The following is a 24154-nucleotide window of genomic DNA, read 5'->3' as shown; positions in this document are numbered from 1 at the left end:
TCACAGAATCTGACGGGTCACAGAATTTGGTGCAACACCGGTGATGCGGAAGTAAACAATGAAATAATTCTATTTCTGTGGCATTTATTATGGTCAGCAGTATTATTTGGGTTACAAACACAACCAAACATGCATAACGGTTATCGCCATTTCAGGGAAATACCAGTACTGACGTTAATTTAATTTTAATTTTATGTATCTGCATTTAAATTGTATAATTAAATGCAAATAAAAGCAAGAGAAATCATGGATAAATTATGGTTTTGACAAAAGGGAGTGACTAACTAAATTCTGCTTTATTATTCTCTAATCCAGTAATGGCTTTGTTAAAAAAATAATTGTTACTATAAAAGGAATTGAACAGGAATGTTACAAACTATTTTGCAGTGTAAGTAATAAGTCTTACAATGGCCTTATCACATCCACTGAACTAATTGTATACTAAAACTTTATGCTGTTTATATTTTCTGACTTGCTCTCAGCTAAGACTACATTTCTCCAAGCGATAGTGTATCTTTCAAGGCAACATACCAAATCAGGACCACGGCCCATTTCTCCCAGTGACCTCTGCATTGTTAATCTACATCATGTCAAGACCTGGTTTTCCTGTAAGGGAGTGACTTGCCTCCACTTATGCAGGAGCACATGGCAGAGAGGAAGTGTAGCACCTCCAGCTTTCTGAGCTGGGATCAGCTTCTTCACACAAGGCACCATGCTTGTGATGTTAATTCTTATGAGAGCCAAACTAAACATAACATTTCAAGATCTTAGTGGGGTCATTAGATCTATAGGGCTAAATACTAGCTACCCAGCTATTTATCATGAGCCTTATCAATCTGCTGCTCTCATATCAGTCAATGCCAAATCACCCAGTTGTTCACCCCTTTATTTTTGTGTGGACATTCCACTGCAATCTGTGAAGGCTTTTTTTATAGTAATGGGGAACATACTTTGGAATTAGAAATTTGCTAAATGTTAAAATAGTAAGGTAAAATACAAGGGTAATGGATTTTTGGCTGCCCACAATTTGACTTGATTAGAATTAACATACATTTTCCTATTCCATCTTTAGTCATGCATACAAATGTCCATCTGGTGATAATCACAATATTTACATGTCCAATGAGTTCAATATGTTTCACTGACCAAACATTAGGTAAAACTATTTTAGAAGTGCATACTCTAAATACTTTATCAGCACTGTGACAGTCATCCATGTAATACATTTAAATATCTGGCAAAAACATGAGGTATTCAGTAGACTATGTGTGCAGAAAACCTATTCAACAATTTCAAATTCCTAAATTACATTAAATATAATCTAATAAGTTTCCTCTTCCTAAACCTCTGTACTGAACACCCTCCAATTTAAGACATGGCTTAAACTAATGGTAAAAGAAAATCATTATAAGTCGTGCCAAAGCTCATGCACATGAGAAAAAACAGACACCTCCACTGTCCCATGGGGACTGTCTCCTCTGCAATACATGACATCAAAAATATACATTTAGCCATTACAATACCATAAAAAAGACATGACACAAACCCAGGTCAAAGCGGCTGTCTGTAAAAAAAAAAAAAGGGCAGACTTGGTGAGTGTCTGCTTCGATGGAGAGCAGACACGTTGGGTGAATAGACTTCAGTGTGTACAGCTTCTGTTTCTGCGCTGCATCACTGCCACAGTATAACCTGACGAGCTGGCCACTCTGCCGGAGCGTGTACCACCGAGAGCCAAACTGTGCTGGGAGTGACTCCGCAGAGACATCCCACACATGGCAGCCAATTCCCTTTGAGCCTATGCAGAAGCTTGGGTTTGTTGTTCCATTATGTAATGCTGTAACAGGCTACACTTGAATGACTGACTGGTGCTACGTTAGGCTGTGCGTTAAATGCAACCATGGTGTGTTCATATGTCGGGCTGCTGAATAACACAGGCCTTACATGCAAAAAGATTTTTAGCAACAGCCAGAGCATGAAGAGAAACAAAGACGCAGCACCTCACGCCTTAAGAATACTGCACTACATCTACATAGGACTGAATATGTGATGACAAATGTACATATACACCACAGAAATTGTTCACTTTCCCAGCTACAATATACTTTATGTTGCATAATATAGACTTAAATAAAATCATATAATTTTGCTTAAAAAGTATAAAATACCCACATACAGCACTTGCACTTTTTATTTTTTATTTTTTTGCATGAGTCCTGACTGTATAATCCTTAGCTACTTCTAGGACAAAAGAAGAAACTGAATAAAAAAGCACTCCCAAGAGAAATAACAGATAATGCTACCGTTAGCACTTAAACATAAACCATAAACCACTCATTTCTAGACATGCACAAGAAAACATTTCTAGGTGAAATCCAAATCAGCTCGTAGTTCAGGTTTAATTGGCAGATGTGTTGATTTGATTGAAGAGTTTGTCCTTAATGACTTGAGACATCAGGCCATGAATTGCCTCTATGGTTGTCTTGCAGCTAAAACAAACCACAGTGGAAAATGGAGATTAGTTCAAAACAGACACAGGATACAGAGATGTAACATCTACAATGGTATCAGTAGACCTCTAAGAGCAATAAATAGTGAAGGTGTTCTTTGGAGTCATTTGTAGAACTATGTCTCTATCTGTGTATCAGATATTACCAAAACTAGTAATAATAATAATAATAATAATAATAATAATAATACAGATTAGTAGGCTTAGTTTGGAAGCTCTTTTGGTTGGTGTTAATCACAAACCTATTTAATTACATTGCATGAAAAAGATCAAACTGAATCTCTTTGGGTTTTGGACAGTCAGTCAGACAAAACAAGACATTTAAAGACTTTGATGGGCATTTTAAATTATTTTCTGACATTTTATTGAAAAAAGATGTATCAATTAATTGAGAAAATAATCTGCAGATTAATCAGTGGTAAAAATAATTTTGGTTGCAGCCCTAAATTAAACATTTAACAAAATTACAAGATTCAATTTTTTTTAATATCAACTGTCCTTCATACCAGTGCCTAATTATATTAAAATTATTTGTGGAAATGTGATGAAAACAACACATCTTATTAAAGGATTAAGGTTATTATTAACATAAGGACAAGAATGTATTATCAACAAATTATTTGAGTTGGCAAATACTGTATATCACAGAGTAACAAAATATGATCAAATGAATTAAAGTAATACCATCAACCACTTTCTTTATAGGATCTATAATATACAGTAAGCAATGGGAAAGCAAACTACAGCCAAAGACAACACTGAAATTATAGTGTCAAAAATATATGAAATTCATGTTTGAGTTGAAGTTTGTGGCCTCTTTTTTTCTAAGAAAAAGATTTACCTATCTCGTGTTGCTTTGGCCAGTTTGTCCTCAGACTTCCTGTCATGTGTGTCCAACCCGAGCATGAAGCTGCCTCTGCCCAGCTGGGCCTCCGACTGCTCCAGCTTCTCCGACAGGTCAAACACCTGGCCTGTGGTGTAGTCCGAGTTCTGACCATCCAACAAACACACACACACACACAGAAACCCATTCATGCACAATTTGCCAACAAAAGCTAGATAACAGACTTTCCACAAAGAAGAAGAATTCTGCAGGATGGCAACAAATCTGCTTAACAAGCTGTAGGAACACTTTGTGTGTAGTGGTGAATGAAAAGACGTCAGTGAAAAGTTTGCTTAAGGTGAGGCCGTGTTTTTAGTGGAAAAGGTAATTAAAACACAATGACAAAGGGGCCCCCTGACTAGGGTGACAGTGTAGCAACTGACAAAGCCCATCACCCCAAGGAGCAGCTCGTTCTTGACATCTAGTCAATTCATCTTCACCCAGAATGCCAAAGAGCTAACTGTTTGGATAAGCCTGATGTCTATTTAGACTGTTTAGTCAAGCTCGGGACAGAGTAACTGCATCCACAATGGGAATTCACATGAGGGGCTTTAAATCTTTAGAGTGAACTGCAGGGGGAAAGGAGATGATCCACGGTGAACAACGACACCATCTGTATCACTGGAGTTGGGTCACTTTAATACTTATCTCCCTTGTTAAAAAGTTTAAATTGAGCTTATTACTAAAATCAATAAACAGGGACTCTTGGCTACTAAGCAGCAATAAATCACAACATCACAAGCGGGTGACCACATGTCTCAATGAGTTATAGTGTAATAATTAACCATTAATCAAAATGTCAAACAATTAGCAAACATTTCGCTTTTTGAAGTTGCCTACATACCGTGAGGAGACTTGAGGAACTTAAGGTATTGACCCAATATTTATTCCAAAGGAGTTCCAGAAGCTTTCGATCAAGGGAGGACTTGAAGTAAGTTACCTCCAAGGCGTAATACCTAAATAAAACAATTAAAAGCAAAAACATGAGCATGTACAGTATATAGTCATACAGTAAAGAGTACACTATATTAAAGCACTGCAATTAAGGTAAACATTTTAAAATATAATTGATATGTATAAGTATTGATGTAAATACATCCAATATAGTGACAGCACTGTGATAGATATATATCAATACTCACTGTTTACAGTGAACACCAAAGTCTTCAATCTTGTTCAAGGGGATTGTCTGGTATTCTGAGGGTCCTTCATCGGGAGGTTTGTAACCCTGAAAATCCAAAGAGGAAATGCTGAGAAATAACAACAAACAAAATATTTTTCTGTAATATAACTAATAAGGAATGAACTAATGAAACAGACAGAATTACAAGATCATAAATTCTAGTTTATTTAGTATAACAAATATACAACAAGAAAACTACAAACATGAATAGCAAATTATTTTATTACTTTTAGAATTATGGTCTCCGGAGAACTGCTGCTATATACAGTCTTTGCTTTACCTTTGGGTAGGTCCTGAAGGCGCCAAGGTTGACTTTCCCTGCAGAAATAGTCCGAGTGGGGTCGATCTGTAGGAAGCAAGATACAGTATAACAGGAAAACAAAGTCAGGGGTCATACAGACCTCCAGGGACCACTCAAACCTGGGCACCAGGAGCCTTTTACTATGGCTGTCAGTGTGCTGAAAATACACACTTAATTATATGACGCCCATGGCATTTAAGCCCTGCTGAACCAAATGAAGTGTAAATAGCATATATGGTTGCAATAGCAAAATATTAATCAGTACTACATAGAAGCCTACAACTCATACATCAACAATCTCATACTCTTCTCAGTTACACCCACATTAACTTGTATTGTCATACTTAGAAAGACAAGATCTTACTTTCCTGAATACCATTTTAATGGGGTGGAATTTGAAATCACAGTAAACAAAGCCTTTAGCTTGAAATTAAAAATGACTGTTTCCACAGTCTTACCACAACGGCCACAAAAGGCTCCTGAAACTGCTGGTTGAGCATCTGAGTGCTAACATCTATGCCAGAGAGCCAGCATCCATAGCCTGGGTGACTGTGGTACCAGCCAATAGCATTCTCCAGCCGGCCAACCTGAGGGATTAGAGACAGATGTAGGTTATTATTTAAGGCATCAAAGAGATCCTTATTCAAGAATACTACAGATATTGAAAAAAACACAGATAGCATGAAAATATTGATCAAATATTATCATTGCTGCCAGTATTTGGTGCAGTGTATAATTGGCAATTTTTTTTTTTTCTTAGGAATATGCCACTTCAAACAACTGTCAATTTGGCAACAGAATTAAAGTAAAAGTTGAAGGAGAAAAAAAAAACAACACATCCACCACATAGTAGCCATGTTAGAAGACATACAGTGTTTTACACCATTATTTGAGCCAAGACTTGTGCAGAAATGAATGACAGTATTGGACAATATGGGTGAGATAATGATGGAATATGGATAACATTCCACTTCCACAGTATATGTTATTTCATATTGTGATAGTACATCTAAAAATCACCTGAGAAACAGTAATGGATAAAATAACCAGACAGAATGTTTGGTTTTGACTAAACCAGTAAATTAATTCCCCAACAGATCAAGGCATTTCATCACATTGATGCAAATGTTGTTTTTTTTAATCCAACATTTCCATAAAGTATTCCTGCTTTTTGCTTAGCAACATTGCCCATAATGGCCTAATACAACATACAATAATAAAGTGATAGCTACCTTCAAAATCATGTAGGTGTATGTCTAGTCCACATTACAAACATTAAAGTAGGTTTTTTATAACAGTTAATTAAATTTGCTCAAGTCTCGATATAAAAAATATGGTCGCAATCAAGTAATGTAACTCTGAACAGTGTGTATGCAGAGTTTGGTTCCTCCTTTCTCAATCATGCAATCTGTGAGTTGCCCTTTAATGGAAGTCAGCGTCCAACCTGTTTGGCATTTTCAATGTAGGCAGCCATGTATTCATATGCTGCAGCCTGGGCGTTGACTCGAGTTTCTGTGCCCTCCACAGGCAAGGCAAAGCTGTCCATAATCATCATGGTTTCACCATCCACCTTCCCCAGCATGAGGCCCATCACCTCCAGGTTTCCTCCAGACCTGGCATGCATCACCATCTTCAACAGGGCCAAGGCTGAGATCTTGCAGTACTTGAAATAGTGATGACTATGGGTCAAAGAAAGAGATATATTCAATATCACATATATTAAGTGAATTAAGGATAATATTAAGGACATTTGTAAATACACACCACACACAGTTTACTGTAACGGTAGGCTACTGCTGTTGACAAACAAACCAATGCTAGTTTGTAGCCAAGCTATCAAGGGTGTTCTGACAATAAACTACCGTGACACAACATACGAAACCAAACATTTAGCTTAATAATCACTTAAACACAAAACCAAATACCGCATTACTATTCTGTACTTACTCCTTTGTCCATGGCTTCGCAGCGAGGATTTCTTGTTGTTGCTTTTTGTCATATTTGTAAATTTCGTCTATGCTCTGAACTTCCTGCATGCTGTTCGATAGCTCCCATGTTTTCTGAGCCGTGCTGCCCCCCGCCATGATGAATTATCTAAGCAAAAGAAGTACTCGTTAAAACCCCTATTTCTGCTCAAGTAAGCGGAGAAATGGTATATTTCTCCAAATATTTTGATAACGTTACCGTGACAGGGCCAAATGTCCACTCGCTCAGGGAGCCATGACAGTGAATGAATATACCACATGCAATCGCAGGGGATATTTGTCTTAATGTTACACAAATAGGACGCTTATATGTTTGTATGGTACATAACAATTTTTTACATTAAAACGGAACTATATACAACAATAACATTCCACCTGAAGCGAATTTTTTTTTACCGTATTATCACTCATATTAAAGTACAACCACCCCTCTGATAGAATGCATGGTTTAGTCCTGGGAAGACTTCAACTAACCGTCGGGGACGCACCGACATCTAGCGGCGCTTTTCAGAAAAGCAGGTTCGCTCATTAAGGCTTTTGTTTTCAGGTCTTTGGCACTGTACTTTTAAGTGAGGGCTAAGGTATTTGACGAATAGACAAAACTGCAGCTAATGTTCATTAATGAAACTAAAGTCTTAACGACTACGCCGACAAGAAAGGCTCAAAGGGCCACTAAGGCTAGCTGGTAACTACTTGATTTCTAGTGTTTGTTGTTAGGTTATCTAGTAAGATTGATTTCCGCTGGGATTTATAATGTTAAAACCACTTCAGCAGCCAACGACATCAAAAAGCCAGTATAACCGACTAACGTAACAACTATTAAACATTGAGTTTGACGGGTATGAAATATATTTTCTTTGTTTTAGAGCTTTGTGTTAGCTCGGTTAGTTAGCATCTCCTAGGAGGACCTTTTGTGTCATGGTTGCCCATAGCAACGGAATGATGCTTTGCGATTACTTGTCAGGTTTTGGTCTGTGAAGGCAAATGATATAAATATGAATAATATTATATATTATGATGTTATGTATGACTTAGATGGCCAGAGCTGAGTTGGGACGTTTTTCGAGGAGCATGAAGAGGAAACACAAGATATATCATCACTGAAGTGTGATACATCATTCATACATGCACATCGAGGTATGTGAAATATCAACGCTTTGATGATTACCATGTAGTCGTTATTAAAGAGCAAATGTTTTAACATCATGTGGGAATTTTTCTACAGTCAAGTGTTATATAAACAGTCCTGTGTGGATATGCCTCCAGCATCAGCAGCACAAGAAATATCCCCTAATCCAGACAGAGGTATTTTGCAAGTCTCTGATACTGGACAGGTGACATTCTTTGAGTATAGTGTTATGTCATACAGTTTATGTGTTATATATTTTTTACTTTCCAGGTTTGGGCTTAAATTGGCTGCTGGGAGCTGACTATGAAAGGAAGAAGAAGAAACTTCAGCAGGAGCTTCAACTTGACTACAAACATTATGTTGCCACGGTCTGATGATGTATTTGAAAATGATCGTTAAGACGTGTTTCACTAAGTTGCCTCTGTGTTGCATTTTGTTGACTCACCATCCTGTCCTTCGTTGTCATGTTCTTCCTCCAGAAAAAGGATTTGAAAACTAGTGAACCTCGTCCACAACCCCAGGGTCTCTCCCTACCTATTGATGAGAAGATATCAGTTCAGGTGCGTGTCTTTGTGTGCCTGGGTGGGTACTCCAGTGAGTACATTTTTGAATGTGTACTTTTGTGTGTCTGTGTGTGTGTGTCCCTGAGTGTGACATAACAGGAAGCAGGTAACTCTCTATGGTCATCAAAGTGGGACTTTTTCTCCTGGCATGATGTAACTTGCTCACAACAATACTAATGGAGCTGATATACTGCAGTGCCTCAGCTGAAGCTGATATGAATTGTTGTTAATTGTACAGTGCTTTGTGTCTCATAGCAACGGCTTGCGTTTCCAAGGGTTTGCAGACTCAAAGCTTACTAACAAGGTGTAAGAGGGTGTAAGAAGGTATATCAGTGGCCTAAAGGATAAGGCATCAGCCTCCGAAGCCGGAGCTTATGAAAAATGAAATACTGCAAGTAACACAAAATCACGACAATCAGTTGGTCATTAAATGTAGGGTTCCAGGTTGTTGCTGATTTTGTATGTTTACTTGGTTTTACACGTGTGTGTTGAGACCTGAATGAGATGGCTGCTTCAAAGACATGACTCTGAATTGGTTTCTCTTACAGAAAAAACTAAGACAGGAGAGAAATAAAGAATACAACCTCTTCCTACAGAACCAAGCTCAAATCAGAGGGTTAAAGAGGGGACCACCTCCTGTCACTTCAAAGGTAATGAGAATACTCAATAAACAAACAAGCACACTGATACTTACATTTTTGCAAAATAATAGCAATTCTGCTTTCACTTATCAAATATATAGAGCTCCCTAAACAAAAGACATGGTTTGTAGAGGAAGAGTTTTGTCATGTGCTGTGAAACTTTTATAGCATCCAGGTATAAAGTAAAGTTTCATATACATTTTTTTTCATATTTTCACTTTCAGCCTGGACAGGTTCAAACTTCAGATGCTGTATACATTTCTTGTCCAGCTTCTGCTCTGCCCATCCTCAACACCCATACAAACATACACCCTCCTCCTAGGGAGCGCACTGCATTCAGGAGAGATGCTGCCACTCTGACTGAGGCAGTGGATAATGGAAAAAGCACCGGGACTTGGGGTCTAGGCCATCGGGGGCGAAGGCGTTGGCAACTCCATAGACCAAAAGAGACCTATACCTCTGAGGAGGAGCAAATCACAGACAAAGAGGATGAGTTGGCGTTCAGACACAGAAGGAGGCAAGACAGACACACTCCAGAGCCTGAGTACAAAGAGGAGAGGAGAACCAGAGAACGCAGAGCTAACAGGTGTAGCTTTTTTCTGTCGTATAATTTTGAGCTATTTTTGTCTATTACTGTACACAGTCCATGGACAGAAGGTCAGGTATGATAATATAATTTCTCTTCACCTTTCTTGTCTGTCTCTATGGCAGAGCTCCTCAGGACAAGATCATTATCATTATTATTATTATTTCTATGTACAGTTCTGGTCGAATGTAGCAATGAGATTTGTAATGCTGAAACAGAATTATCCAAGATAGTAACAGTATTCACATGCAGAGCTGGACAGCCAATAACATCCTCCACATACATTTTCTCAATCAATAATCTGATTGAATGAGCCAACGCAGGGTAACTGTAACACTACACAGGTATAGAAAATTGCTGCCATACTCAGTTATTGCTCTCCAGCACTTCTCTTATAAATGTTGCCTTTCATTGTTTCCATTTATGCTATTAAGTTGAGCCACTCTCAGTAAGCTGTTAATGTGTGGGACGGTGTTGGAGGGTGAGCCTTGGCCCAGCTCCAGGCAAATAATAACTCACCCCAATTCTATCAGAGGAGCTGGATTGATTGGAGAATGAGGCTTCACTCCCTGTCTCTGAGACCAGAAAGCGCTGCAGGCAAAATGTGAGGCAGTCTATGATGCAAAATGTTAACTGGGCGTGGCTCAGAGGGGAATTGATTGCTGCGGTGTTACCCTTATACACTGTCAGTAATTGGATGACTCTTGTGGAGTGCCTGGATCTTTCTGTGCATCTGTGTTTAATAGCCCGCAAATGCCAGACAGCATGAGGACGGCTGCAAGATCTAGACCTGCTACCAACAAGGATAAAGCAGAGTTTGCAACTGGACTAATGATTGGTAAATACCATTCTTATTGCATGATACTTTTGGACACATATTGACTTGTGGGATTATTGATAGAATTTGTCACTTGAAATCCCTTTTCTGCATCATAGGTGACAGCACTTGTGTGTTTATGACTCCCTCTTTTCATGCAGGAGCAACAGAAGAGCTGACGGTCTCTCAGATGAGGAAAGAACAGTATAAGCAAGAACTGCTGAAACAAATTGCTATACAGCAGAGAAACAAGATCAGGTGAGTATTTATTCACTTAATCAACATTTTCATTAGAGTACTTTCAGCTGGTACATCCCTGTGAGTCAACAAGACACCAAGCATGGCATGCTTTTTTTCAGGGAGAAGAAACTGAGGGTTGCTGCCACTGGAGCCACAGACCCTGAGAAAGAGGTAGAGCACAATGGGAAGATCAAGCTAAAATTGATGCAGTTTCTACAAACATATTACATGATATGATCTCCAAGATCCTATCTTACTGCAACACAATCATCACTCAACAGTGTCAGTCCTGCATGTGTTGCTGTATCTTTCACAGCGAAACAATTTATCACTATCATAGATGATGATTATAATATTTTGATTATATTATCGCCTTGAGCAACACCTTATCTTAAGGTTTTCTCAGTAGTTGTTGCCTAATTTCCTTTGATGGATCTCTTTTTCATGATGCATCACCTCTTCCAGCCTGACCGAATTAAGCAGTTTGGGGCGGTAAATCGGCATTATGACAGTGGGAAACGAGATGTCCCCTACAAGCCTGGAATAGATCAGGAGGCCGTAGGAAAGGACCCAAATCCAGGGTGTATAAATGACAAACCGACTGAGGCCACAGAACAGAGAGCCCTCCCAGGAAAGTCCCATGTGGACTACAGTACAGCTCTCAGTCAGCTGACAGGGAGGACAGTGCCTGGGTCTGGAAGGAGAGCAGCACGAATTGTCCCGTCGCTGGACTATTTTAATGAGGACTACCACAGGGACTTCTCAAACATGCTAGGAGAGGTGGCCATTCCGAGGTAGCTCACTGTTGCTTTGTGTTCCTATACATGAATGAAATTAACAACTCTGTAAATTCATTGTTTCTGTGCTTTTGTTTTCAGGGTTGCTGGTGGTCCTCCTCCTGTTCCTCCCACTGTAACTAATAATTACAAGACTCCATATGATGCAGCTTATTACTACTATGGAACCAGGAATCCATTAGATCCTAATCTTCCCTGCACTCAGAGTATATAGTATTACAACCATCTTCACTTAAAATGTTTTTGCCTCTTTGCCTTTTACTAAAAATCATGTATACTTTGCATTACTGCTAACCATTTTTGTAGCATTTTTGCTACATATCAGACAGATGCTGGTTTTCATTAAGTTCACTTTGGTATGAACATTGACTGTCAGTTACATAATCATTGGGTAGCAAATAATGCAGTTGTAAGTGCAGACTGACATGAAGTCTGCCCAAAACAATGCAACAATAACATATTATAACAAAAATAAAAGCAGTCATGATATTCACTGTGGATCTTTTACTTCATCTTAAGGTTCAACTCTGCAAGTTGATTTTCATATTGTCCGGAAATAAATAGAAATCAGTGGCTGCTTGGACTTAGGAAAAACATTTAAAAAAATCTAAAACAATACATCAAAAGATTTGAAAAATGGTCAGCAGTAATGTAAAGTATGCATATTTGTAGTAAACACTGGTCCACAGTCATTGCTGTGTCTAGTGTCTGACTCATGTTATCTGTCAGTTTCACCTTAGATGGGAGTAATTTACATTGGCTTAAATAAACTCCCAGACCTCTTTGTAGAGAACTATTACCATTTATTTTGGAACCACTTTATCACCATATCAGTAGCCAAGAGGACTTGGCATAGCAATCCATAAATCTCATTTTACAGCAGAACTGATTTTTATAACTAAGGGGCTATACAGTTTATTGGATATGAGTTCAGCAGATCCAGATGGATCTCACTTCATCCAGCTGGTCTTTTGGTTACATTTATTTTCTTTCCATTTTGCAGCCAAATTTCTGCCCTGGTCTCAGCTCACAGACATTTTCTTTGTTAGATGGTCTGCCTGGAGGGGTGCAGCAGTCTGGGAATTTCCACAGTCCTCCTCAAAGACCACCTGCTTTCAGACCCAGCGGCCGCACTGAGTCAGTGTCCATCCCACCATCTTGATTTTTGCAATAAAAGTGTATTTATTCAGATGATAAATTCAGTGTACACACTTTTAAACAATTTCAAAATCTGTGATAGCTTTAACATTAGTAGTGGTCATGAGACTTTTCTTTGTCTCTTCCAGAAGAGGGCCCTCACTGCAAAATAACTGTTTCTGTCAATACCTCCTGTACACATGCCTCCTCATCAGTTGTCAGTTTGTTTGTCTGCTTTTAGAGCAACTGATCAGCATAGAGCGTCTCCCCTGGATGTTGGAGAGCTCGATGCAGACAAGTCCAAGAGAAGAGAGTGTGCACTGAGCTATCAAGAAGCACTCAGACAGCAGGTACGACATCAGATCTACAGGAAATCATCTGATCGCCATAAGCAGACCCCATGCTTTCATATATAATAACTAACTTCACAAATTAGTAATGACAGTTTGTGACGAAGAAGTGTTTTGGGCAGTGTGTTTTTGTGCCCAATTTCTAGTTCTGTTAGGTCGTAGTTGGATGTTTTTATAGGTTTGGGTAACTCAGTCAGAATCAGTCAACTGTCACACTGACATGCTAATTATTGCTGTAACAGGCTGCTTCCGCCATGCTGATACCACAGGAAACCCAGACATTGACTCATTTTAGGGAAAGACCAGATATTTTGACAGTAAGAGACTAGATCATGGCAGAGTCAGTATTTCTCCATGGGCCAAGAAATGCATTGTAGCAAGACTAGCAGACAAACATAGACTTGCACTCTTACGCTATTTCAAGGGACAGAGGTAGTCTCAGAAAGTGCATCAACTTTTGAAACATCCTGCCTTGCTTGTGCCCAGATCAAAGAAAGAGAGGAGCGTAAAAGAAAAGAGAAAGAAGAGAAGGAGCGATATGATGCCAAGATTGAGGCCGAGATGATGGAGTACAACCCCTGGGGGAAAAGTGGGGGAGGAGCTCCAATTAAAGACCAAAAAGGCAACCTTGTTAGTAAGTTGACTTTCACTTTCTGTTTTAATGAGGTCTGCTAAACCTGAGATACTTTTATGATGATGATACAGCAATACAGGTTTTAGGTACCTGTAAATGTTTTCATGCCCTCAGGTGACCTGAATCAAATGCACAGGATTAATGAGGAGTCATATAGGAATCCTGTGTCCAGGAATAGTGGCCAGACACAAAGCTTTGTTGAAGCCAGGGTTCCCCCTTCTCATCGACTATCAGGTAATGTCAGTCTCTCTGGGTGATTGTGCCAAAATTGTGGAAACTGGGTCCTGTCATCTAGCGTATTTCAGTGCACTGTGCATTTTGTGTGCATTTGTGTGTGCACAGTACACATTGCTCTTCTTCCTTGCAGGTTTCAATGATCAGCCAACTCCACAGCAGCTCCACAGGCAGGACAGATACAAAGAAGCCCTGAAACAACAGGTAGGGGCCACAGCCACAGCCACAGCCTTCAATCTATGCAGGTAACTGCTTGGATGCTATTGGCGGGCATTAATCAACCAAAGCATGAAATGCTTTAGCGTGTGTGTCTCCCTTTTTATAAAATCGGAATACTATAAATGTAACTTAACATTGCCATTACCAACAGATAGAGGAAAACAAGCGAAAGCAGGAAGAGGAGAGAGAACGAATGAGGATTGAAGAGGAGAAAGAAGAGAAGAGGCTGGAGGACCAGAGGGCTCGCATACAGCAGGAATATGAGGAGGAGCAAAAGAAGCAAAAGAAGGTTGAGGTGAGGAGTTCATCTCTTTGATAAAGAGCACTTCATCACTCCCCCTTCCTTATAGTTAAGGGGGTCTCCTCACACTGGACTTGCGATTGAGAAACAGTTTTCTTTACTCTCTGCAGCATCGGCAAGAAGACCAAAGTTGGATCCATGGACCTAAAACACAACACCAGGAGGAGGAAAAGAGGAAAGAGGAAGCGATTAAAAAGAAGGTACCTGAGAGTGCCAGGGACAGAGAGGAGAAAAAGGCACAGTTGAGTTATGAGGTACAGTAAGCCTGAAAAGTCACTGGTACTCTAGCTTGCAGTTTTATTGAACATCTTTGTTGAGTAATGTGAGTTTGCTCATAAATCTGCAGAGAGAGCCATCTCCTCCCATCCCAATCTTGCAGAAGAAGCAGACAAATCTCGTGGCATCCAGACCTTCCTCTGGTGTGAGCCAACTTTCCCCCAGGACTGTAAGTCACTTAGTAAATGAATGCAAATATTTTCACATCAAGGCTGTTTTGATGTAAATCTAGAATATAAAAAATGCCCACACTTTCCACAACAGGAGCGCTCTGTGTCAGCACCACATTACCGACCTGCCCCTGCAGAAATACCCCAGCTACAAGGTAAGACTTGTCTTGAGTTATCTGTAAATCTGCTTGTAAACCATAAATTGCCACTTAAACATTTATTGTTCCCATCCTTGTCTCTGTCTCCTCTCGCTCCCTCTGCTTGCTTCAGATGGTCAGCAGGAAGTGATCAGAGAGCTGTCAGCCCTCCGTAGGTACCTGAGGAAAGAGCAGAGACAACTGGAGGTTCAGCTGGGCCAGACAGATCGACAGGAGAATCACTACACTCCTCCCAACAGGTATTACAGTCAGACACCCCTGAGCAGCAGGGGTAATTTGCGTAAGTATAGCGTACCCAGAATGAATAGGATTTTATCACTTTCTTCCTGGATAAAAAAAAAGCCATTTGGAGAACCTATTAGATGTGCTCTACCCCTTCAGGTCCAATTTGATATAATACACCCCCAGATGCATTAAGGTGACACAATACTAATTCTGTCTTGTTAAATGGCAATTTTGATTTGCTATTCATATTTAAGGAGGCTTTCTTGTGCTCCGAGCTAATGAAAGTGACCCAGGTCAAATTGGCTTTCTTGTAATCTCTATTCAGATTTGTTTCAGGGACTCATTACTGCAGAAATGTAACAGTATGATCCCCAAAGGGACATTTTCACCTTACAAGATCAGCAGGGTCAGCTGCAGTGCAGGATCCAATAAATAGGGATTCACATGTGACATAGTATGTGAGTAAATCCCCCCCCAGAATGACAGGAATGTACTACAAACTACTTGTAAAGTCTCTGCTTATATTCAAATAAGTTTACTGCAAATCATCAGAGAAATGCCTTTTAACTGGTGCCAGTTTCACTGCTTTTCTTTGGTTCCAATATAAGCTGCTTACACAGAAAGCCCCATTGCTTTAGGCCTCATAAAAGCATTTGGAAGTGCTTAAAACCAGGTGTTATGTCCTTACTATTTTAAAACAATACTCCCTTAATTCCTTTTGAATCTAGCCTAACTTACGGGGGCCAGTGTATCAAGTGGAACTGCATGCTGTGGTCATTGGGCGCAACTGGAAAGCATTCGGGATAATGAATTATTTTCAGAAAGGCATCTGTGTGTTATTTGAGGTAATTGCCCTGTTTAAAGTGGGCTTTTCCTCCTTTGCTCAGGCCCAGAGGACGACCCAGAGTGGATGCCTTTGAAACGGCGCACAAGCGAGCTGTCCAGCCATCAACCAGGAGTCCCTCCTCTGGTGCTACACGTGTTAATATGCAAAATATCAGGGAGTTCAACCAGCTTAAATACAGAGGTAATGACAGACACTTTGATTGATTGGACACTGGCTTAATTTTATGAAACAATGTTTTTACTTACTAATCAGGGCGATCTGTATGCCTCAAATGTGCCCTGGACTGCAGTGACCCTCTGTCTGCCAGTGCTATTTCATTCCTTCTATATGACCCAAGGTAACAAGTAGTCATGACTGCAAGAAGAGGTCATACAATGCTCTTAAATATTGCAGTAAGACTTTTCATAGTGGTTACTGTTTTATCATCTTACTTCTATCACTCAAATATTAGTGTTGAACTGACCATCATCCTTTGATGACAAAGCAGTTTATCCTATTGAACTGAAACCAATGGTCACTGCTTATTTTGCTTCTGTACTCTGAACGAACCCATTTTTCCAACTTTGAGAAAGCAACTGAAATATCCTCCTACAATTGCCTTGGTCATGGTGTTGATGAAGACAAGAAATGAGGATCACTGTGGTCCTAAACCAGCTGGGCATTGCCAGATGGTTTAGATGGTTTAGACTTTTCAGAGCCTCATCATTCCTCTGTCTCCCTGTAGCCACACTGAAACTAACTAATCTCATGAAGTCATGGGAGGCGTCCATCAGCGACAGGCAGTTTGGCAGCATAAACAGAGAAAGTAATGCAGGCGACCAAGGAAATGGCTTTGGATGGGTTCCCAGACCGAGATAATTCAGGGGTCTGAAAGACACTCTGAGCTCCAGCTTGTAAGACTAACAAAATAGGAAGAAATGCTAGTTTGTGACGAATTGACCAAATCACTTATCAAACTTCCACATAGAAATTATGGATTTATGCCAACCTTACACCTTAAAGCTGCATCAGATCCATTCTGTACAGTCAAACATTGATAGGATGTAGTAGGAAGGATGTAGCCAGGCTGTGGAGCTGCTGAGTCACAGCCAAGCTGCTGTTTCAGATAGTGGAGGAAGAGGGAGAGTAAGTAAGAAAGGGAGCAATTAGAAATGACTCTAATAAATATGAAAAATGTTGGTTTCTCTTTTAATGCCCCCCTATAGTCTGTGCCTCCTGACCCTACCTTTCTTATTCTTTATAACTGTGCTAATGTAACTGTTATTGCTACATCAATCGAAGAAAGCCACTTGATTGCTTCTGTAGGACAGAGATGGGACAATACCTTTCTTTTATTTGTCAGACACAGCATCTCGTGATGAGGTCCGTCACATGTACCCTGACGTTCCCACTGACGCACAAAGTCTAGACATCCAACAACAGGCACTTCTTCGTGAACAACAACGCAGAATCAGGCTTCTGAACAGAGAGGAAAAGCACGGTCAGAGAGCAGACGCAGACACACACACAACAATTTTTCCTAAACTGTTGTGCTCTTGAACTCATTGCTCTGTGTTTCGCTACAGACTTTTTTGACCAGCAACTGAGCCACTATCGTTCTGTGAGTGGTCATCATATTCTAAATGTGCATTTTCATTGTGACAGGCTAGACAAGTACATATTGCATGGTTTGCTCTCCCTAAGGGTAAGTGTTTAATTGGTGCCTGTCTGTGTTTACTTCTCTCAGAGGAACAAACCTGGGTGCTACATCCACAGAGACTCCATATTGCCATCTGAGACTGCTTTTATTGGTAATCCTGGTCAAACATAGTCTGTAAAGACTGTCCCTGTTCCTCTTTTCTTCTTCTTTCAAGTAGGAAGAAAGTGTTTACATAAGTGGGAACACAATATGCTTTGGGACTTGTCTTTTTGTAAGACTCCAGACATTTTCCATAAATGTGACATGGCTTGGGAGGTCAGCTACATACACCGTCACAATACAACACTACAATAGCGTCTGCGCCATGATAATTTAGCTCTTTGTCTCTGAGCCAGGCTAATTGTGGCACATGCCAGCTCCTGTCTCTGTGTTGCAGCTGGTGCCAGTGCTGGGTGCAAGGTGCATATGCCAGCTGCAGAGTGTCGATAGTACACTGCCAGCCATTGGGAATGGGGGCAGTAGAAAAACTGTTAAAAAGCCTGGTGCAGGAAGGGAGGCTTTTGAATACTTTCCCTCGTACCCTTTTCCATCCCACTCCCTTTCAGTAAAATGTTTCGCTGAATGGAACGATTTTCATCGTTTTTATATTACACATATCTGAATTGAATTAACTTTTAGGTCCCTCTGTCCAGCTGTAAAGAGGTTTGTTTGTAACGATGAATGGCTTTTGGGCTTTGTCAGATGTTTACAGTGGTGATGCATGTGAAGAGCAGGTTCATCAGCAGAGACCTCCTCAACCCTCAGCTGAGCACAGAGAGAGGACAGCCCCCCGGAGGAGACATGACTATGATGTATGGTGCTGATCATTAAATACATTCTTTTGTTTGCTTCGGGTCAAAATGATCTGAGTCACTACAGTACCAGAGCGGTATCCCTTTTTGATGCTAGTCCCATTAGTTTTCTGATTTTACAACATTAAGCAGATGAGAAGTGCAGTCAATCTCTTCCTTCTCGTCTCTCTTTATTTTGTACTGGAGATGGCTGTGTCAAGGGATCAGAGGGACCGTAACATCCAGCCAGATGCTCAGTCTTTGCAGTCGGGGACTAGTTTGAACACTGAATCTAAAGTCAGGGCCCACAACCAGCACCGCATCACACAACAAGACACTGGCACTAGTGATCACAACAGCAGATCAGGTGAGAAGAAACTATTTACATCAGAAGTATTTAAATAAGCCACATGCTTATAAAACAAAAGCATAAGTCTGGCAAGTGGGGGTGTGGAGGAGAACAATACAAGCTTAACCAACTCTTAACTTGCTTTTTTTTTCTGCCACATGTGCTTCAGTTTCTTACTAAAGCTTTGCCACCTTTTCAACAAAGATGAGACAGATGTTAACTATTGAAATATGAAAATATAAATATAAAAAACTATTTTGACTAAAAATTGTAGAAATTATGATGCCTAAACAGAAGAATTATGTATATGCTGAATTTTAAGCATCCTTTAATTTCTGATTGCCTAAAGAAATGTGTGATGGATAAGCCTCTGTCCTCTCTAGAGGGGCTGTCTGGTGATGAAGCGGATGTCTTGTCTCTGCGTTCTGCCCTGGAAAGGCGTGTCTCCGTGGAGACTGTTGCCACAGATCCCTGGCTGCGGCCTGGCACGTCAGATACTGTAAAACGCTCAGGCTGTAGGGAGAGGCCAAACGGTAGGATGGATGCTCCACCCTGGCTGACACATCGCGTCACATAGCTTCCATTACCTGGTGTCCAAGGATGGGAAACTGCACTGAGTGGGACTAGTTCTTTGCCAGTTTCCCCTCTTCTTTGGATGCGGGAGGTGGCTCTCCTGAGAATGAACATCGTTGCTGTATGATGGATGAATCACTTTCCACTGACCAACATGTTAAGTGTGGGAGCTAATTAGATTACATAGCTTCAAAAGCTTGTTAGAAACCAGAGTCTGCCTGTAAAAATATGAATGTCTGTTACCTTCGACAAGAACCATCTTACACAAGACTGTTTGGCCAATTTCTCTCATCATGAAAAGTGCACTTTTGACTCTGCAATACAGAAATAACGGCTTAGATTTAGCCCATGAAAGTTTCTTAAGGTGCATATCTGTGAATGTAATGTATCAAACATATGTACGTGTTAATGTAGTTATTTTAATTATAAATATACACCAGAGAGTTTATTTTATAATAAAAATGTTAATTTAATGTTGTCCTGGCTCATCATTAATGGAGAAAAATAAACAACTAGCAGTTCTATTATTTAGAAGTCAGTGATTCAGCATTTCAAATCAACCAAGTTCAAAAACTTTATTGACCTAGAACCTGATTAGAATGCCAGATGATGTATTGTACAGAAAGTTGTACATAATCTTTTTTGCAACATAGAAAACTTTACATTGCTGTATCATATACATTTTGTTTTCTACATCCATGAGCAGGAATGCATCCCATTCATACTTAAAGCACAGCTAACATTTGTCATTTTCTCTATACATATAACTTTCCCCCACACCAAAGAAAAAAAACATTAAATATATTATTAACTTTTGATTTTGTACACAAAAGTGAAAACTAAACTCAAACATAAAAACAGACTAGTCACTCAAAAGCAGCTAGCATCAGGTTGCTCTCTATTCTTCCAGTTTCAGAAGCCCAGTTATCATCAATCTCTGATAAAAACCTAAGAACATATAAAATGGAATAATTTAACCCTTCACTTTCCATGGTCTTGTTCAATTACAAATCATACTGTATAGGACAATCTACAGGAGATGGTACAGTCCAATAAATTATCACAAAAGTAAAATCTCCAGTGCATTCAAAAAAGAGATCAAGTGCAGCAAATCCAGAGGAAAGAAATAAACAAAAATAAATGAAATCTAGTGTTATAAGATTATATTACATAGCGATAGATCTGTACAACTAGTTTCATCCAAGAGGCTATCAATACTAATGTTAGCCATCTGCGGTGCAGACAGAAAGATCATTACTATCAATGTGTGACAAATGTCACATTTCATAGTTACTAAATATGTCTTTTTGCATGTTGTTGAAACCATTCATTCTTTACTTTTTAAATATACAGTAAGAAGCACACATTTTTTGAAATATATTCCTTCTGAGCAGATCAGAAATATGGATAACTGTCAGTTGTTCATCAGTAGTTTTATCCAGTGGAGACATCGCTACACCTTGTACAAGACATTACTGTTTTCATCATGATATCAAGTACTCCGTCTGGGCTGTTTGTGTGTATAGGCGTGTCTGTGTGTGTGTGGTGACGGGGTTAAGGGTGCAGGTGGGTGGTAGCAGATAGCTGATTGATAATCAGCTATTTAAGTCAAGTGTTCAGCATAAACCACGTGGAGAGCCCTGAGGTGACACGGAGCCTCAGCGCACAGTCGCACAGATCTGAGGTGGAGGCCTCAGTAGAGCTCTGTGTTCCAGGCTGTTTGTGGTGCAGCATCACTGGGCCTCCTCCCCGGCCTCCTCCCCCACCTCCGTGTCTGCCTCCTGCTCAACATGTGCCGGCTGAGGGTCTGGTTCGGGCTCAGGCAGCTGAGCAATGTGAAACACGAGGCCGATGCGCAGGTAAAACTTTCGCAGAACAGCCCGGAGCTCGGGGATCAGGTCGAACTGCATGATCTCACACAGCAGAGGGTAGTATCTGGACGCATGAGCCTTGAACTGTGGGTGGGATGAGACAGAGAGAGAGAGACAGAGAGAGAGAGACGGAGTGAGACAAAGACAGAGACACCCATGTCGTGGTGCTACACATTTAAGCACTTAAATCTTATTTATATTATTATTACGTTACTTGGTACAAAATGGCTGTAAGTGTAATATACACTGCAAATATAAATACTGCAAACAAGCTGCAAACACAACCACCAACAAGCTTTAAAAATAGATGACGATTTGAACAAAGCTTCTATTTTTTGCCTGTGATAATACACTCTGAAGTGTTAAGATGGAGGAAATACCCGCCTCATCTGTAATTTTTGGATGATTGCTCAAGTGTTTCGGCTCCTTACCCTTTCATCACTGATCTTTAGCACCTTGGTGAGGAAGAGCAGCAGCAGGTTGGTCCAGGCCTCTCTGTGGCTTTCTGAGGTCAGAGCCAAGAAGTATGCTATGGCCTCACTGCACACACTACAGCACACAGACATAGAGAAACATTTCAGAAATAAATAATATATATATATATAAATAAAATAAAAAAACAAAACAAATACAGGATATTATGAAAGAAAAAATAAAAAGACAGCCTCTTGTGTTGTTCTGTAATGTATTGCAGCAAGAAAGCATCTGCTTCTCTGCCTTGGTTATCACATGAAAAATTAGCGTGATGGGGTCGATGAAGATTGTTTTTGCTCAGTAACTGCTAATTAAAGCCACTGACTGAGGCTATAACGAAAACAATTAGACATTTTTCCTCACAGTTTAAGCTTGAGGAAAAACTGACATGACCTCTGACCTTTCTCCTCCGACCCTGCGGCCCTCTTCTGACATCAACGCCATCTGTTAGCCATTCATCCCCCCCCCTCTCTCTTCCTCCTCCCTTCACACTCACAGCTCTCTTGCGTTCCAATCTCTGTGACCTAATCGTCTCCCAAATCTGCTTCGCAGCCTGCACTACTCAAACTTTGCATGTGTGCTGTACATGGCCTCTGGTAAACAAGTGTATGTGTAATTGAAAAATAAGTGTGCGCCTGTGTTGCTTGACAGGATGACGTATGTTTGAGAAAGAGAGAAGGAATGCAAAATACAGGCATGATGACACATAACAGTGTCTCCATGAATTAGGATTTCTGAGCCACTCGAATATGCAAGCACCATCCTTCCACCTCTTTCTCATCTTCTCTCTAATAATGAATGCAAGTAGGAGAGACAGGCAATGATTCTGCTTTATCTTGATATCATCATCAATTCGAGGGCGAGGCTGAGAGACAAAGGCTGTTTGTGAGGTGCTGAATAAAGATGCAGCGATGACAGCAGTGCAGACTGAACAATGAAACATCAGTGTGCTGATTCCTTTGGATCTATACAGCACATGACATCTGTTTCAGAGAATTGCAGAGCTGTGTACACACTGCCTTTGGCATGAGTGACTGACTATAGATAGTGATCAAAACAGCCTCCCCTCCTGTCTTTTGATTTGTCCGTCCTCTGAGGTGGCTATTGACGTTTTTGCCTGGAGAAGTGTTATTTCTTTATTCCCTCATTGGAGCTAGTGATGGTGAATGTGTGAGGGAAGTCTTGGTCTTAACACCAGCTTGACCGATGAAATAGTCCTCAGCACAGGGAACATATGCATATACTCGCACGCACACACAGACCGGAGGGGGGGGAACTGATGACTTTTAAGTCGATATTAATATTTCACAGATGTATTGGCAAAAACATCCCTGATATGGTGCCAACTGATTCTGCAGGAATGATGGTAATAGGAGCCTTAAAGATCTGGAGCATTTTCTATAACTAGAAACTGCCCTGAATACTGACTTTCAGTATTATTGAAATCACTCATTTATTCTCATGTTCTTCAGGATGTATAAAAGCGGAGTCAAAACAACCAAAAAAAATGAAATCATAAACATAATCAGACCAAAAACTCCCATATCCATCTATTTCATGCACACACCTAATTAAATTACTACACCAGTTTATTTATAAGTTTTGCAGGAGTAGTGTTTGCTGTAAAAAATGATGAGGGATTGTGAAGAAATGCAGACAGCATCATTAGTGGGATGAAAATAAACTACACAGCGACAGAAACCATAACAAAGATCAGTAGTTTAACCTGTCAAGGGAGTCTACACCGCTAATGTGGTGTTCACTGACAAATGCATCTCTGTGCAGCAGATTGTTGTACAGTCACAGGGGGACTGAAGGTTAACTGCAAAGATGAGTGTCAGAAGATTATAAGATTATGAGAAGAGTGTTGCATCCACTTGGAAATCATATTAAATATCAATGTATTTGAGTAGGTGTAATTCTCAGATCCACTGACTACCATCCACTACCACTGAAGGACCAGCAGTTGCAGTGGGATATAAATGCGTCACATGTTTGTTCCTTACTTGAGCAGCCGTCTCTGGACCTCCTCCCAGGCGTCCTGGCGGCTCTCGTCTGTGTACATGCGAAACAGGATACGCAGGCCACAAGCCAGGCTGCTGGTCTCCTGCTTCAACAGGTTGGGCTTTGACTTTCCTTTGAAACCTTGAACACACACACAGTTACAGTCACGGCCATTTTAAATGTTTCTATTATTATACATTATCTCAGGCTGTGCTTCCTTCTTGGGGCAGTT

At 40.3% G+C, this 24154-nt stretch overlaps 3 protein-coding genes across 16 annotated transcripts in view; 1 reads left to right on the top strand and 2 right to left on the bottom strand.

Moving 5' to 3' along the window:
• Positions 1 to 2181: 2181 nt before the first annotated feature.
• Positions 2182 to 7197, bottom strand: cops5 (COP9 signalosome subunit 5). Of its 2 annotated transcripts, XM_044175629.1 has the most exons (9): positions 7058 to 7197; positions 6821 to 6967; positions 6318 to 6552; positions 5332 to 5460; positions 4853 to 4918; positions 4532 to 4617; positions 4234 to 4345; positions 3348 to 3496; positions 2182 to 2486 (listed from the first exon to the last, which is right to left on the bottom strand). In XM_044175629.1, the coding sequence occupies exons 2-9, from the start codon at positions 6955 to 6957 to the stop codon at positions 2396 to 2398; spliced, it is 1005 nt and encodes a 334-aa protein (XP_044031564.1). In that variant the 5' UTR covers positions 6958 to 6967; positions 7058 to 7197; the 3' UTR covers positions 2182 to 2395. The 2 variants fall into 2 exon arrangements, with proteins under 2 accessions (XP_044031564.1, XP_044031563.1); XM_044175628.1 differs by having other exon boundaries at positions 6821 to 7102.
• Positions 7198 to 7315: 118 nt separating this feature from the next.
• On the top strand, positions 7316 to 20046 carry LOC122866240 (centrosome and spindle pole-associated protein 1). 9 transcript variants are annotated; one of them, XM_044175609.1, is made up of 29 exons: positions 7316 to 7377; positions 7894 to 7995; positions 8084 to 8163; positions 8258 to 8355; positions 8467 to 8547; positions 9099 to 9200; positions 9416 to 9777; positions 10524 to 10615; positions 10756 to 10852; positions 10954 to 11005; positions 11300 to 11628; positions 11713 to 11837; positions 12681 to 12768; positions 13010 to 13118; positions 13605 to 13752; positions 13867 to 13986; positions 14120 to 14190; positions 14357 to 14500; positions 14617 to 14760; positions 14853 to 14951; positions 15047 to 15107; positions 15223 to 15349; positions 16223 to 16362; positions 17525 to 17662; positions 17748 to 17782; positions 17909 to 17972; positions 18563 to 18672; positions 18859 to 19018; positions 19384 to 20046. In XM_044175609.1, exons 3-29 carry the CDS (start codon positions 8115 to 8117, stop codon positions 19575 to 19577), a joined length of 3339 nt encoding a protein of 1112 aa, XP_044031544.1. In that variant the 5' UTR covers positions 7316 to 7377; positions 7894 to 7995; positions 8084 to 8114; the 3' UTR covers positions 19578 to 20046. The 9 variants fall into 9 exon arrangements, with proteins under 9 accessions (XP_044031544.1, XP_044031543.1, XP_044031548.1 ...); XM_044175608.1 differs by lacking the exon at positions 7316 to 7377 and adding an exon at positions 7394 to 7543; XM_044175611.1 differs by lacking the exon at positions 7316 to 7377 and adding an exon at positions 7679 to 7697.
• An 88-nt stretch (positions 20047 to 20134) lies between these two features.
• arfgef1 (ADP-ribosylation factor guanine nucleotide-exchange factor 1 (brefeldin A-inhibited)) overlaps positions 20135 to 24154 on the bottom strand; it is a 51656-nt gene continuing 47636 nt past the window's right edge. For all 5 annotated transcript variants that reach the window (XM_044175602.1, XM_044175603.1, XM_044175604.1 and 2 more), the window contains 3 exons: positions 23925 to 24063; positions 21876 to 21993; positions 20135 to 21528 (listed from right to left, as the gene is read on the bottom strand). In XM_044175602.1, the coding sequence (XP_044031537.1) occupies positions 21307 to 21528; positions 21876 to 21993; positions 23925 to 24063 (479 nt within the window). In that variant the 3' untranslated portion in view covers positions 20135 to 21306. The remainder of the gene's footprint in view (positions 21529 to 21875; positions 21994 to 23924; positions 24064 to 24154) is intronic.

Source organism: Siniperca chuatsi, linkage group LG19 (genome assembly GCF_020085105.1).
Source record: "Siniperca chuatsi isolate FFG_IHB_CAS linkage group LG19, ASM2008510v1, whole genome shotgun sequence".
Classification (NCBI taxonomy): domain Eukaryota; kingdom Metazoa; phylum Chordata; class Actinopteri; order Centrarchiformes; family Sinipercidae; genus Siniperca; species Siniperca chuatsi.
The sequence above is the reverse complement of the archived record's forward strand: the minus strand, read 5'-3'. Positions and strand labels throughout refer to the sequence as shown.

What these genes read in the sequence shown, in the direction of transcription:
- cops5 (XM_044175629.1), bottom strand. Translation starts at nt 6,957, where the DNA reads ATGGCGGGGGGCAGCACGGCTCAGAAAACATGGGAGCTATCGAACAGC. An exon ending in AGCCTTTTGTGGCCGTTGTG is followed by an intron (nt 4,919 to 5,331) that starts GTAAGACTGTGG and finishes TGCTTCCTACAG; the next exon opens with ATCGACCCCACTCGGACTAT. An exon ending in GCCAAAGCAACACGAGATAG is followed by an intron (nt 2,487 to 3,347) that starts GTAAATCTTTTT and finishes GGTTTGTTTTAG; the next exon opens with CTGCAAGACAACCATAGAGG.
- LOC122866240 (XM_044175609.1), top strand. Translation starts at nt 8,115, where the DNA reads ATGCCTCCAGCATCAGCAGCACAAGAAATATCCCCTAATCCAGACAGA. An exon ending in ACAAACATTATGTTGCCACG is followed by an intron (nt 8,356 to 8,466) that starts GTCTGATGATGT and finishes TTCTTCCTCCAG; the next exon opens with AAAAAGGATTTGAAAACTAG. An exon ending in GGAGGAGACATGACTATGAT is followed by an intron (nt 18,673 to 18,858) that starts GTATGGTGCTGA and finishes TTTGTACTGGAG; the next exon opens with ATGGCTGTGTCAAGGGATCA.